The sequence below is a fragment of the Bubalus kerabau genome, chromosome 21, assembly GCF_029407905.1.
Source record: "Bubalus kerabau isolate K-KA32 ecotype Philippines breed swamp buffalo chromosome 21, PCC_UOA_SB_1v2, whole genome shotgun sequence".
Lineage (NCBI taxonomy): Eukaryota > Metazoa > Chordata > Mammalia > Artiodactyla > Bovidae > Bubalus > Bubalus kerabau.
In genome coordinates, this window is record NC_073644.1 from 37,714,629 (window position 1) to 37,727,003 (window position 12,375).

The 12,375-nt window shown below is 36.9% G+C and overlaps 1 protein-coding gene and 1 long non-coding RNA gene across 2 annotated transcripts in view; both read left to right on the forward strand.

The window, feature by feature from the left end:
- The window catches only part of ABHD3 (abhydrolase domain containing 3, phospholipase), a 57,757-nt gene extending 49,934 nt beyond the window's left edge, over positions 1 to 7,823 (forward strand). Inside the window, exons 6-9 of the mRNA XM_055559111.1 lie at positions 375 to 548; positions 4,041 to 4,089; positions 4,169 to 4,334; positions 7,034 to 7,823. Of these exons, the coding sequence (XP_055415086.1) occupies positions 375 to 548; positions 4,041 to 4,089; positions 4,169 to 4,334; positions 7,034 to 7,212 (568 nt within the window). The 3' untranslated portion in view covers positions 7,213 to 7,823. The remainder of the gene's footprint in view (positions 1 to 374; positions 549 to 4,040; positions 4,090 to 4,168; positions 4,335 to 7,033) is intronic.
- Positions 7,824 to 7,994: 171 nt separating this feature from the next.
- LOC129635890 (uncharacterized) lies at positions 7,995 to 12,104 on the forward strand. The gene is made up of 3 exons (XR_008706518.1): positions 7,995 to 8,125; positions 9,645 to 9,713; positions 11,898 to 12,104. It is a non-coding gene; the product is annotated as an uncharacterized LOC129635890 (long non-coding RNA).
- The last annotated feature ends 271 nt before the right edge of the window (positions 12,105 to 12,375 follow it).

The window sequence follows — 12,375 nt, forward strand, 5'->3', positions numbered from 1 at the left end:
AGTTAAATACTCAGCTAGGGGGCCAGGGGCCAGGGAATTGCAAATTTTTAATAGACCCCAATATAATTTTCAAAAAAGAAAACCACTCTTACGATGGATTTTCCTGATGTTTTACCTCCAAGAAAGATACACATTTAACTAACAACTGTATGCTTTGTCCCATTCTCAAATTCCCTATCCGTATTTATCCATTCTCAAGATAAATATGTGAACAGAAGGAAAGAAAGAAGGTATTTTCATGGTTTTCCAAGATAAAGGGTTAGACACACTGGTTTATATGTTTCTTCTCCGTAGTTAAAAGTCCACAATTAGAAACAGGATGTCTTGTGATATAGAATGAATTAATCACTGTGTTTTGTTTTTCCTCATTTTAGAATGCTGCTTTTAAATTATTTGGGCAAAATTGGACCAAAAACGCCTTTGAAGGCGGCTGCAACTTTTTCAGTTGGTTGGAATACCTTTGCTTGCACGGAGTCACTGGAGAAACCACTGAACTGGCTGCTTTTTAATTATTATTTGACAACTTGCCTCCAGTCTTCCGTGAATAAGTAAGTCATTTTAAACATCTAATGTCTCCAGATTTTTTGGAGTAAGTGCCACAGTAAAATGTTTTAGAGGACAACACTGCTAATGTATATATATATTTGTTATATGCACTATTATGTTATATACTGTAACAAATTAATCCTTCAATTTCAATATGTACAAAAATAAAAAGATTTTATGTATAAGCTAAAAATATAGATAAGAGCTCTGATGTTTTCTTTCTGTACCACGATGTACCTTGTACAACCTCTAGTCTCTGTGCCCCATTTTGAAGATCACCATTTCATTACTGTTCTAAATTATTCTAAAAGAATAAAAACAGTATTGAATGTGTTGAATAACTATGGGCTATTTCCCTGGATTTTCTACTTGTTGCTAATCTTATTACTACCTAATTCTCCCCTGGGTAGTAACTAATGTGTTAAGTGTTTTCAGAGCTAAATAATATGTTTTTTAAAGCTTGTGTTGTGAACATAATATGTTTTAGAGGCTTAGGAGCATGCCCCTAAAATATGGATATTCTCAGCCCCCACAATTCTTAACATTACCAAAATATTATCTGTGAATTAGTTTTTTTCTGAAATTGTTTCAGTTCAGTTCAGTTCAGTCGCTCAGTCGTGTCCAACTCTTTGTGACCCCATGAATCACAGCACTCCAGGCCTCCCTGTCCATCACGAACTCCCCGAGTTCACTCAAACTCATGTCCATCGAGTCAGTGATGCCATCTAGCCATCTCATCCTCTGTCGTCCCCTTCTCAGATTGTTTAGTTATCTTCTAACAGTTAAACAGTATGATAACAAAGAACATGGGATGTTTCTGTTTATTTTTTGATGATTGTTACTGTGCATTTTAAAGTGAATCGACAACTTTAAATAAAAAGTAAATTTGCACATAACTTAATTGAAAACCATTGTTACCCTGAAAGTTGACATGAGACATTGTCAACTTTTTGGGGAGTTCCCAGGCAGTCTAGTGGTTAGGATTCTGTCTAGTGGCACAGCCCAAATTTTTTTTTTTAATGAAAGAACAACGTACATACCTTAATTAAAAATTACTTTATTTAAAAAAACTTAACCTATTCTTTTTTTAAATTAAAATGAATTTTATAGAACAACCTCTTTGTTACATCACGGATGTTGACTATAAAATATTGCTAGAAATACTACAGAATCGTATTTTTATTCATGGTCACTGAAATGGAGGACAGTAGCAAGAAAAGTGAAGTGAAGGATTTGGATTAAAATGTGAGTTATACAAGAAAAATGACCAACATTTAAAAATAGGTACACAAAAATATAAATCCTAATTTTCAGTACACCAATTTAAAGAGTACGGTAAATCTTCAGTTGATTTACCCAGTTGAAAGCGTCTGGCTTCAGTGGGGGCCTTTTTGGCCAAATTGGCTCCATAGCATCAGTGTGTAGGTAGTTTGTTATGAAACAACATTTTTGATTATTGCACAACTGGTCACTTCTTTGTAATTAAGAAAAAAGTACCTTTAAAAAAATGTCTTCAGGTGCTTCATATACTGTATGGTATCACTTATGTGTGGAATCTAAAAAATACAACAAACTAGTGAATAAAACAAAAAAGAAGCAGACTTACAGATAGAGAACAAACTAATGGTTACCAGTGGAGAGAGGGATAGAGGGAGGGGCAATACAGGGGTCAGTTCAGTTCAGTTCAGTCGCTCAGTCGTGTCCAACTCTTTGCGACCCCGTGAATTGCAGCACGCCAGGCCTCCCTGTCCATCACCAACTCCCGGAGTTCACCCAGACTCACGTCCATCGAGTCAGTGATGCCATACAGCCATCTCATCCTCTGTCGTCCCCTTTTCCTCCTGCCCTCAATCCCTCCCAGCATCAGAGTCTTTTCCAAGTCAACTCTTCGCATGACGTGGCCGAAGTACTGGAGTTTCAGCTTTAGCATCATTCCTTCCAAAGAAATCCCAGGGCTGATCTCCTTCAGAATGGACTGGTTGGCTCCACTTGCAGTCCAAGGGACTCTCAAGAGTCGTCTCCAACACCACAGTTCAAAAGCATCAATTCTTTGGCGCTCAGCCTTCTTCACAGTCCATACATCCATACATGACCACAGGAAAAACCATAGCCTTGACTAGACGGACCGTTGTTGGCAAAGTAATGTCTCTGCTTTTCAATATGCTATCTAGGTTGGTCATAACTTTCCTTCCAAGGAGTAAGCGTCTCTTAATTTCATGGCTGCAGTCACCATCTGCAGTGATTTTGGAGCCCAGAAAAATAAAGTCTGACACTGTTTCCACTGTTTCCCCATCTATTTCCCATGAAGTGATGGGACCGGATGCCATGATCTTCGTTTTCTGAATGTTGAGCTTTAAGCCAACTTTTTCACTCTCCTCTTTCACTTTCATCAAGAGGCTTTTGAGTTCCTCTTCACTTTCGGCCATAAGGGTGGTGTCATCTGCATATCTGAGGTTATTGATATTTCTCCCGGCAATCTTGATTCAGGCTTGTGCTTCTTCCAGCCCAGCGTTTCTCATGATGTACTCTGCATATAAGTTAAATAAGCAGGGTGACAATATACAGCCTTGATGTACTCCTTTTCCTATTTGGAACCAGTCTGTTGTTCCATGTCCAGTTCTAACTGTTGCTTCCTGACCTGCATACAGATTTCTCAAGAGGCAGGTCAGGTGGTCTGGTATTCTCATCTCTTTCAGAATTTTCCACAGTTTATTGTGATCCACACAGTCAAAGGCTTTGGCATAGTCAATAAAACAGAAATAGATGTTTTTCTGGAACTCTCTTGCTTTTTCCATGATCCAGCAGATGTTGGCAATTTGATCTCTGGTTCCTCTGCCTTTTCTAAAACCAGCTTGAACATCAGGAAGTTCACAGTTCACATATTGCTGAAGCCTGGCTTGGAGAATTTTGAGCATTACTTTACTAGCGTGTGAGATGAGTGCAATTATGCGGTAGTTTGAGCATTCTTTGGCATTGCCTTTCTTTGGGATTGGAATGAAAACTGACCTTTTCCAGTCCTGTGGCCACTGCTGAGTTTTCCAAATTTGCTGGCATATTGAGTGTAGCACTTTCACATAATCTTTAAAAAAATTAAATACATAAATAATCTTTAAAAAAGAGTCTTCAGAACAATTACCTGCTATTATTCCTGCTATGTCTGATTAAGTAATTATTAATATTTTGTTGTTGTTCATTGTTATTTAGTTGCTAAGCCGTGTCCAATTCTTTGCAACCCCCTGGGTTCCTCTGTCCATGGGATTTCCCAAGCAAGAATATTAGAGTGGGTTGCCATGCCCTCCTCCAGGGGATCTTCCCGACTCAGGGATCAAACCCACATCTCCTGCACTGGCAGGCAGATTGTTTACCACTGAGCCACCAGGGAAGGTCAATAAATATTTTATTGAGTAACAACTTTATGTCCTGTGCTAAGTTACTTATTATTAGGTGTGTTTGAGATGGGAATGACTTTTTTATTTTTGAAATTTTGTTTCCAGGCACCGGCATATGTTTGTAAAACAAATTGACATGGATCATGTCATGAAGGTAGGAGAGAAACTTTATGTAATACTTTTATTTCCTCTTTTGATGCCAAGAACATATATAGTTGGTTTCTGTTTTTCAGGCTAAATCCATAAGAGAATTTGATAAGCGATTCACTTCCGTCATGTTTGGCTACCGGACAATTGATGATTATTACACCGATGCCAGTCCAAATCGTAGACTGAAGTCAGTAGGGATTCCAGTGTTGTGTCTCAATTCTGTCGATGATGTTTTTTCACCCAGTCATGGTAAATTAACATCTTTGTATACATTTTGACATGAATCAACTGTTTAAAAATAATGTTCTTTGTGGGAAAATACAATAATAAGAAACAAAATGTCACTCATATGCTGGTTTCCACTGTGATAAACAGAAAAAAAATAGCTTGATATTCATAGTTTAGTATCCAAATGCTTCAGATCACTTTAAACATTTTCATATATTCTTCTCTAGTCTACTGTGAGAGCCTCAGAACAAATTATGGCTCTCAGTATTTTGCTTGTATTCATTCTTACAACTTTTCCTTCTTATCAAATATCTGTTCTTTGGACAGGCTATGTTACAGTATCTTTACCTCAAGAGTACATTGACATAGTTGGCGTTTTCTTCCTGCGGTTCTTATACAGAAAGCTTTGTAAAGGGGAATATTACTCCCCTTTTAAACCTAGAGGAGAGCTTGAGACTTTATTAATAAGATGTCCTTGGATAACTCAATGAATGTAGCACATTCAGACAATAAAGTCATATTCGAAGGCAAAGTGTTTGTTTTACCCCTGGATACTGTATAGAAGAAAATTATGCCCAAGTTAACTTCCTCATTCTCTTAATTCAAGATATACAGAATTTTGTAACAAAGATATACGTACCTGTGTTCATACATTAAAGCAATGTAAGATGCCTATCAGAAATCATACCTGTCTTAAGGATAAATAGATTTGACCTCTAATTTTTTTCTAATGAAACTTCACAAAGCTTCTTATAAAACTTTTTCTTATTTCTCCCCTAAATATTTAAAAAAAATTTCCCCAAGTACTTTATTAAAATAAACTATTCTGAGTACCAACGCAGCACATATGTATTACCAAAATTTCATAAAATCCCCAAAGTTTTTTAAAAATGTCACTTTACCATCTCTCTGAAGAAGTGAAGTGAAGTCACTCAGTCGTGTCTGACGCTTTGCAACCCCATGGACTGTAGCCTACCAGGCTCCTCAGTCCATGGGATTCTCCAGGGAAGAGTACTGGAGTAGGTTGTCATTTCCTTCTCCAGGGGATCTTTCCAACCCAGGGATCGAACCTGGGTCTCCCGCATTGTAGGCAGACGCTTTACCGTCTGAGCTACCAGGGAAGCCCACCTCTCTAGGGGATATCATTGTGTGATTTATGATTAAATCAAAGTAGTTTTAGACAGCGGGAACTCTTGGCCTTTGACCACAAATCAAAAATTAAACTGTAAACTTTTTTTTTGGCCACATTGTACAGCCTTGTGGGAATTTAGGTCCCCAAACAGCAATTGAACCTGGGCGCTCGGCAGTGAGCACGTGGAGTCCTAACCACTGGACTACCGGGAAATTCCCTAAACTGTGAACTTTAATATCAGTTGAATAACATGGAGATTGTTTAGCCTATTTTCATTGGATTAAGGAAGTCTAGTATTTCTGCATCTGTTTTTGTATTTCACAGGCCCTTCTTCCACCAAAAAAAATTTCCCAGCATTTAACTTGTTTTGACCTTGGTTGAAGTTTAGACTCATTATTTCTTATTCTTTCCCAAGCCACACTGAAAATAGTGGACAATTGTCTGCATTCTGAGAGCACAGGCAGCCAACATCTTTCACATGACTCCCACGGCCCAGCCTTTTGTTCTCCTGACATGACTGTAACTATCAGTGTGTTAGAAATTCCTGAGTGTATCCAGAATGTGAAAGTGGGGCTCTTAATAATTCCATCAGAGACAAATGAAGCACTTTAAATCTAAGCCCTTAATGTAAGATGATAAAGGAAAAGCAAAAATAGTATCAAGTCATTTCATCTGCCCCTCCCCTTAAGTTCTCACATCTGATCCCAAGATAGATATTCTGTTTTAGGTGTAGCTGGCTGGATAAGGATCTGAGTTCAGGACCCATTTAGGACAAGGACTTGGCTTCCTAGGCCTTGATTTAGGGTCTCTAGGTTTATTCTTCAAAGAATGTAGTGAAAGGTCAGTTTTAAACAGGCAATTGGGGTCCTGTGGCAGCCCTTTCTTGAACTGGTCTCAGTTGTCCTATAGTAAAATTACCTTCCGTTCCATTGAAGGGTGTGGAGTAGGGAGAGCTTAACTATAAATAAAAATTCAGAGAAGAAAAAATATAATTACCAATGTTTTACCACCCAAAGATAAACACTGTTACCACTGGTGAGTATTTTATGCCATTGTTTTTTTGCTATCTATATATGTTTTTATAAATTGTATCTATAATTTTGGATTCTTAACACAGCCACCAATTGGCCTCAGGAATCTAACTTCATGTCAAGTTAACCAAAGTCATACATAGTGAATTTATAACTCTCACAAAGGTAATAAGATTTGTTTTTCCCTTCGTGTAACACCTAAGTGGGAATCTTATAGCATAATGGAAGTATTCACCATTTCTTGAATTATTTAATTTCTCAAAAGAAGACTAGGCCTGTACTTCTGTTATAACCAATCGATTGATTCTTCCAAAAATGATGATCCAGTACATGAATGTGAACATGAACTGTTAGAAGAATATGGGTGGTTGATATAAATTAGACTTATTTGATTAGCCATACTCATTATGAATATTTGTTTAATGGTATTTTGGTTTAAAATGATTAGAAGTGATAAAGTTGCACACTTTTCCTAACAACAGTTAATATATATTTTTCTCTCTCCTTCCCCTCTCTTATCCACCCTCCCGCCCGACCATCCCCCATTTTTCATCAAGCTATTCCAATAGAAACTGCTAAGCAAAACCCAAATGTTGCTTTGGTCCTTACTTCTTACGGAGGCCATATTGGTTTTCTGGAGGGAATCTGGCCAAGGCAGTCCACCTACATGGACCGAGTCTTCAAGCAGTTTGTGCATGCCATGATTGAACACGGACATGAACTCTCAAGCATGTAGTTCTTCAGGTGCACTTTGTCTGAACTACCGTACATAAAGGCAGCTCAGCTTAGTGCACAGCGCTTGACTACTGTATATAAAGCAAATAAGCCAGCAGGTGGTGAAGAGGTCCAGAATGACATGCAGAAACTACTTTTTTGGAGAAACAAACAACTGTGTTGCAAGAAATAAAATATAGATTTAGATGGCAATTTAGGTAGATTTTATTTTGACTATGCCTTACCAAGTATGACCTTAAATAAAGTAGTACAAACATGGAATTGCACTTAACCAAAACTATGGTGTATGTAAAAAGATTTTAATTCCTCAGGGTTTTAATTTAGGCTAGTATTTTTTTAGATTACTTATTTTAGGTGATTTACCGTACTTTAGTAATTGTAATAGGACTTTGGTTATTTGAATGTAAGTTATAAGTTGGCACATTCCTAAGGGTATTTATACCTAATGATAGTAACATGAAAACTAAACATAAAATACAATGTGCTAAATCTTTTATGTATCTTAACTTTGAAAAGCAAATGCAACAATGTTAGACTGACTTTACATGCTCTTTTACTCTGATAATATTAAATTAAGGCTGACTTATGTTTTATAATGATTATAGTCCACATGATTATTTTTTAAATAGTATATGTGTATACATATATATCATTATATGAAATAAATTCTACCATTTTAAATTGTTTCTTTGTGAGTTTTTAATCCACAGAAAAGTAATCCTGAGAATGTAATTTATGATCATTTCATAAGTGTGTTAGTAACAAATATTAAAACCGTTTTGTTTCACTGATTCCAGAATATTGGGCTCCCACCATTTGTTCCAATTAAAAGTACTTTCAGCTACAGGAAACCCATCTGACACTGATTTGGGAATAATAATATTTAATTATCTTGCATCACAAGAAGTCTCCAGGTAAGGAGGGCAGGGCTGATATAGATGTTCATCAGTGTCATCAAAAACACAGGCTCTTTCTGATGCCATATCCCTGGCAGTCAGGATAGCTAGTTATCTCCTAGACACAAGATATAAAATGAACTCTAAAATTCATATGTAGGCAAATGACTGTGATACACTCAAGCTACCAGACCTTAATGTTGGGCTTCCCAGGTGGCATTAGTGGTAAAGAACCTGCCTGCCAATGCAGGAGACATAAGAGACACAGGTTCAGTCCCTGGGTCGGGAAGTTCGCCTGGAGGAGGGCATGGCAACCCACTCCACTATTCTTGCCTGGAGAATCGTATGGACAGAGGAGCCTGGCAGGCTTTAGTCCATAGGGTCGCAAAGAGTTGGACATGACTGAAGCAACTTAGCACGCAGACACAAGATGGCAGCTCACACATCACGTTTGTACCCTGAGAAGAAAAAGGCAGAAGGAGTGGGGCCAGACACATTAAAATACAAGAGAGACCATGTTGAGGAATCTATCCTATAGAAAAGCCAGCACAGGTATGTAAAGATATAGACTTGCTGCAGCTTTGGACATTCAGGATAACCTATTTCGTAAGGGACTGGGCATATTATGACACATCCACATGGTAGAGCCATCAAAAATAATGAGGTGGCCCTATGTGTAATAATTTATAAAGATATTTCTGATAGGTTATTTAAAACAATCTGATTCATATATATAGGGTCACATTATGAAAAAATGCAAACAAACTTTTTGGCCGGTCCAATATAAACAAAAATAAAATATAGCTCTACATGCATGTGATAGTGTGTGTGTTTTTGTGTGTTAATCATAATGAATTGAGCATTTTTAAGTGCTGATGTGGAGGGTCACATTCTCCCCAGTATCTCCACACTCTCATATGCTCTGAGAAAGAAAGGCTGTAGTTTATTTCTACATCCCAAGCACTTAGCATACTGCCTGGAACAGAGCAAGTCAACAATAGCTGAATAACAGAGGTTTGTATAAGAATGAAAATACTACCGTGTAAGCCAGATCTCTGATTTGAAAAGTTAATTCGAAGTATACCTAAAGTCTTTTCTAGCCGTCTCCTCAGTTTCTGTTGGTTATTATCATCATTAAACATTTATTCAAAGCCTCACAGAGCATTGTTTTAGAAATAGGGATACAGAGGATACACGGGCTTTCTCTTTCATTTTTGACACTGTCCTACACTACACATTTTGTTACATCTTGAACCCAGTGCTAACACATATATTTTGTTACAGATCCTCCCTAGCCGGTCCCCAAAAAGGCACCTTCTGCCTGGTATCTTTTGAGCCAGTAGATCAAGACCAAGCGTGGTTTAGTTTGCTTCCAAAGAAAAGTTTTAGTCTTTGATCAGAGAGCCAAGAGATGCAGGTCCGGCCCTGATGGAAGGGTACATCTTACATACAGATCAGGAGCTGGGAAGAGGAGGGGTTTTTGCAACCTCATTCCAAATCAGAACATCTATTAAAGCAGTGTCTATTTCCCCTGCAGACTTCAGTGCCAAAATGGCAACAAAAAATCTCACTGTTGCTCTGAACCTAAGAAAGTGCTGGTCATGAGGTAAGCATCCGGCTTCTTGGAACTTAATTTGGAGTCAGTGAGGCCAAACTGCAAGGTCAGGTGATAAAGAATACTTAGGAAATATGCTATTTTAACTACAGTTCTCACTTAAAAGAGTCTTTCAGTCCTAACCTTTTCTACAAACAGGCCAACATATACAATAGAAGCTGGTGTTTCTTGTCCTAAAATACGTTATATAATCTTGTCCTAATGATATATTGTTGATATCAGTATTGATACCTAAAGAGGTAAAAATTGTTGTATATTTTATTCCTTTAAATTTTATTTCTAAATATTTATATATTTATAATATACAATATTTATATATTTTATTTCTTGAATATTTATGTATTCAAGGCCTTGTGATCAAAAAGTTTTCACTTTGTCACATGCATTATCAAGCTGTGAATTATTCAACTGTGCTGTTTATCTCTATTCTAAAATTAAGAGAAGCTTCTTCCAGTTCTATCCTTCAACCACTTAAATGTGGGAATTACTTTGAAAAATGTAAATGGTGAGAATTTGACAAGACTAATTTACCTCACTGAGTATCTCTTTTAAATAAAGACAGTAATTTGGACCAAGTAAGAAAGACTTCACTGTCAGTTAAGACCATGACTCAGTATTAACTTATTACAGGACAACTGTTTATTTGTGCCCTCTATAGAGGGTTGTCCTCCCCTGGAGTTAGACACTGGCACCCAAATTTTGCAAGCGGTACAATGATCATATCTAGACCATCTGTACTTTCAGTTTATTGTTAATTATATTATCAAGCATTCAGTACCAGCTGCATATGAATAGACAGGCTGTCAGTGTATTAACAGAGCAGAATGATCACAAAAGAGCATTACTCTTTTAACTGTCAACTTACTAATTGGTTTCTGCAAGTTTTAAATATCTTATCTGCTTTACTCTACCTATGCGCAGACAGCTTCAGATTTTTTTTCCCTATCTTTCCAGCCTCAAAATGGAACACGCATAGTGCTTAACTCCTGGACTCTGATGGTGGTTTTTTCCCTTCTAATGCCATATAGGAGTGATCCAGTATGGCCTTTGAAACCTCTAGGTTTTCTTACTAGAATTAAAGGGACTCTGAAAAATATGTCGAACAATAAACTATCATATATATTTTCATGACATATATTCTAGAATATATGAATAGATATTATAGATAAGATATATAAATATCAATATGAAGTAAAAATGCCTAATATTCTCTATATTTACCTAGAGCTCTTTATAATCATTAATCATAGTTCCTACTATTTTTAAGATCATTTCTTGGGAAAGAAGTTTGGGCTTGAATTCAGAGCACATGAGGTTGATTCTTGGCTCTGCTATTAATTCACCATTTGACCTGAAGGAAATCATTTGTCCTGTCCAGACTTTGATTTCATCTAGAAAATGCAGATGGTTAAAAAAATATATATAGCTAGAAATATCAATGTTACAGAGTTATTATGAGGATTAAAGAAATACTAATAACATGTGAAAATACTTTATGAACTGACAGTGCTATATATAAAGTACTATGTTGCTATGAAAAGATGTTTACTATTATAAACCAAAACCAAATAACATTTTATTACTAATATAGCTTTCTCTATCTAAAACGCGTTGGGTTTAGGGTGGGGGAAAAAGTACATGTTGATCTCTGTGGTGATATTAACCTTGATCCCTTGGCTGAGGTGGTGTCAGTCAGGATTCACCACAGAGAAGTTACTAATTTTTCCTTTGTAATTGATTCAGGAGTGGGGTGGGGAAGGGAAGAGGGCCTATTTTGAGACTATGCAAATATCCTGTTTGTTTAAATTTCTTTCTACTCATTGGTGGATCTTATCTTGCCTGTAGCAGGGTACTGTTGCGTTCTGATGGTCTTTTTCTATTTCTCACATTCCTTCTGTGTTTATAACTGAAATCCTTATGAAAGTAAATGCTGTCACTTTTCTCCCCCACTGGCCCCATTTCTTTGTTCAGGTGTTGACATCAGTATAGATTCGTAAGTATTTTTCTTTGGCTTGTAATTAAATATCAATACTATCCTTATTTTATTGTTCAATTTGTTTCAGTTTGGGCATTCTGGATGGCTTCTATGTCTCTTTAATATGCCTTTTTTATTTTTTTTAAGTGGGTTGGCATCACCAGATGGTCTAGTCTCATATTTTATTTTCTCTATTCCAGTCCTGGAATCAATACAGTTCTGCAAGGAGTCCTGATTTCTTTTATTAAAGAATGGCATTTAAAAACCAAGATACCGGGACTTCACTGGCAGCCCAGCGGTTAAGACTTTGCCTTCCAGTATGGGGGTTGTGGGCTCAATCCCTGCTCAGTGAGCTAAGACCCCACGTGCCTCAAACTGCCCCACCACCAAAAAAAAAAAAACTCAAAACATAAAACAGAAACAATATTGTAACAAATTCATTAAAGACTTTAAAAATGGTCCATGCCAAAAAAAAAAAAATCTTAAATAAAAAAGAAAAATCAAGATCTGGATGTAGATATGCTCATTGCTACAGGGGTCCCAGTGTTTGTAGCCCTTTTCAATGGAGGTAGGAAAAAATTATATGTAAATATAATGCATGCACATGTCTATATTTATCTATCATCTATAAGTAAACGAGTCCATCCATACTGACACCTCTGACTCCAATTCAGCAAC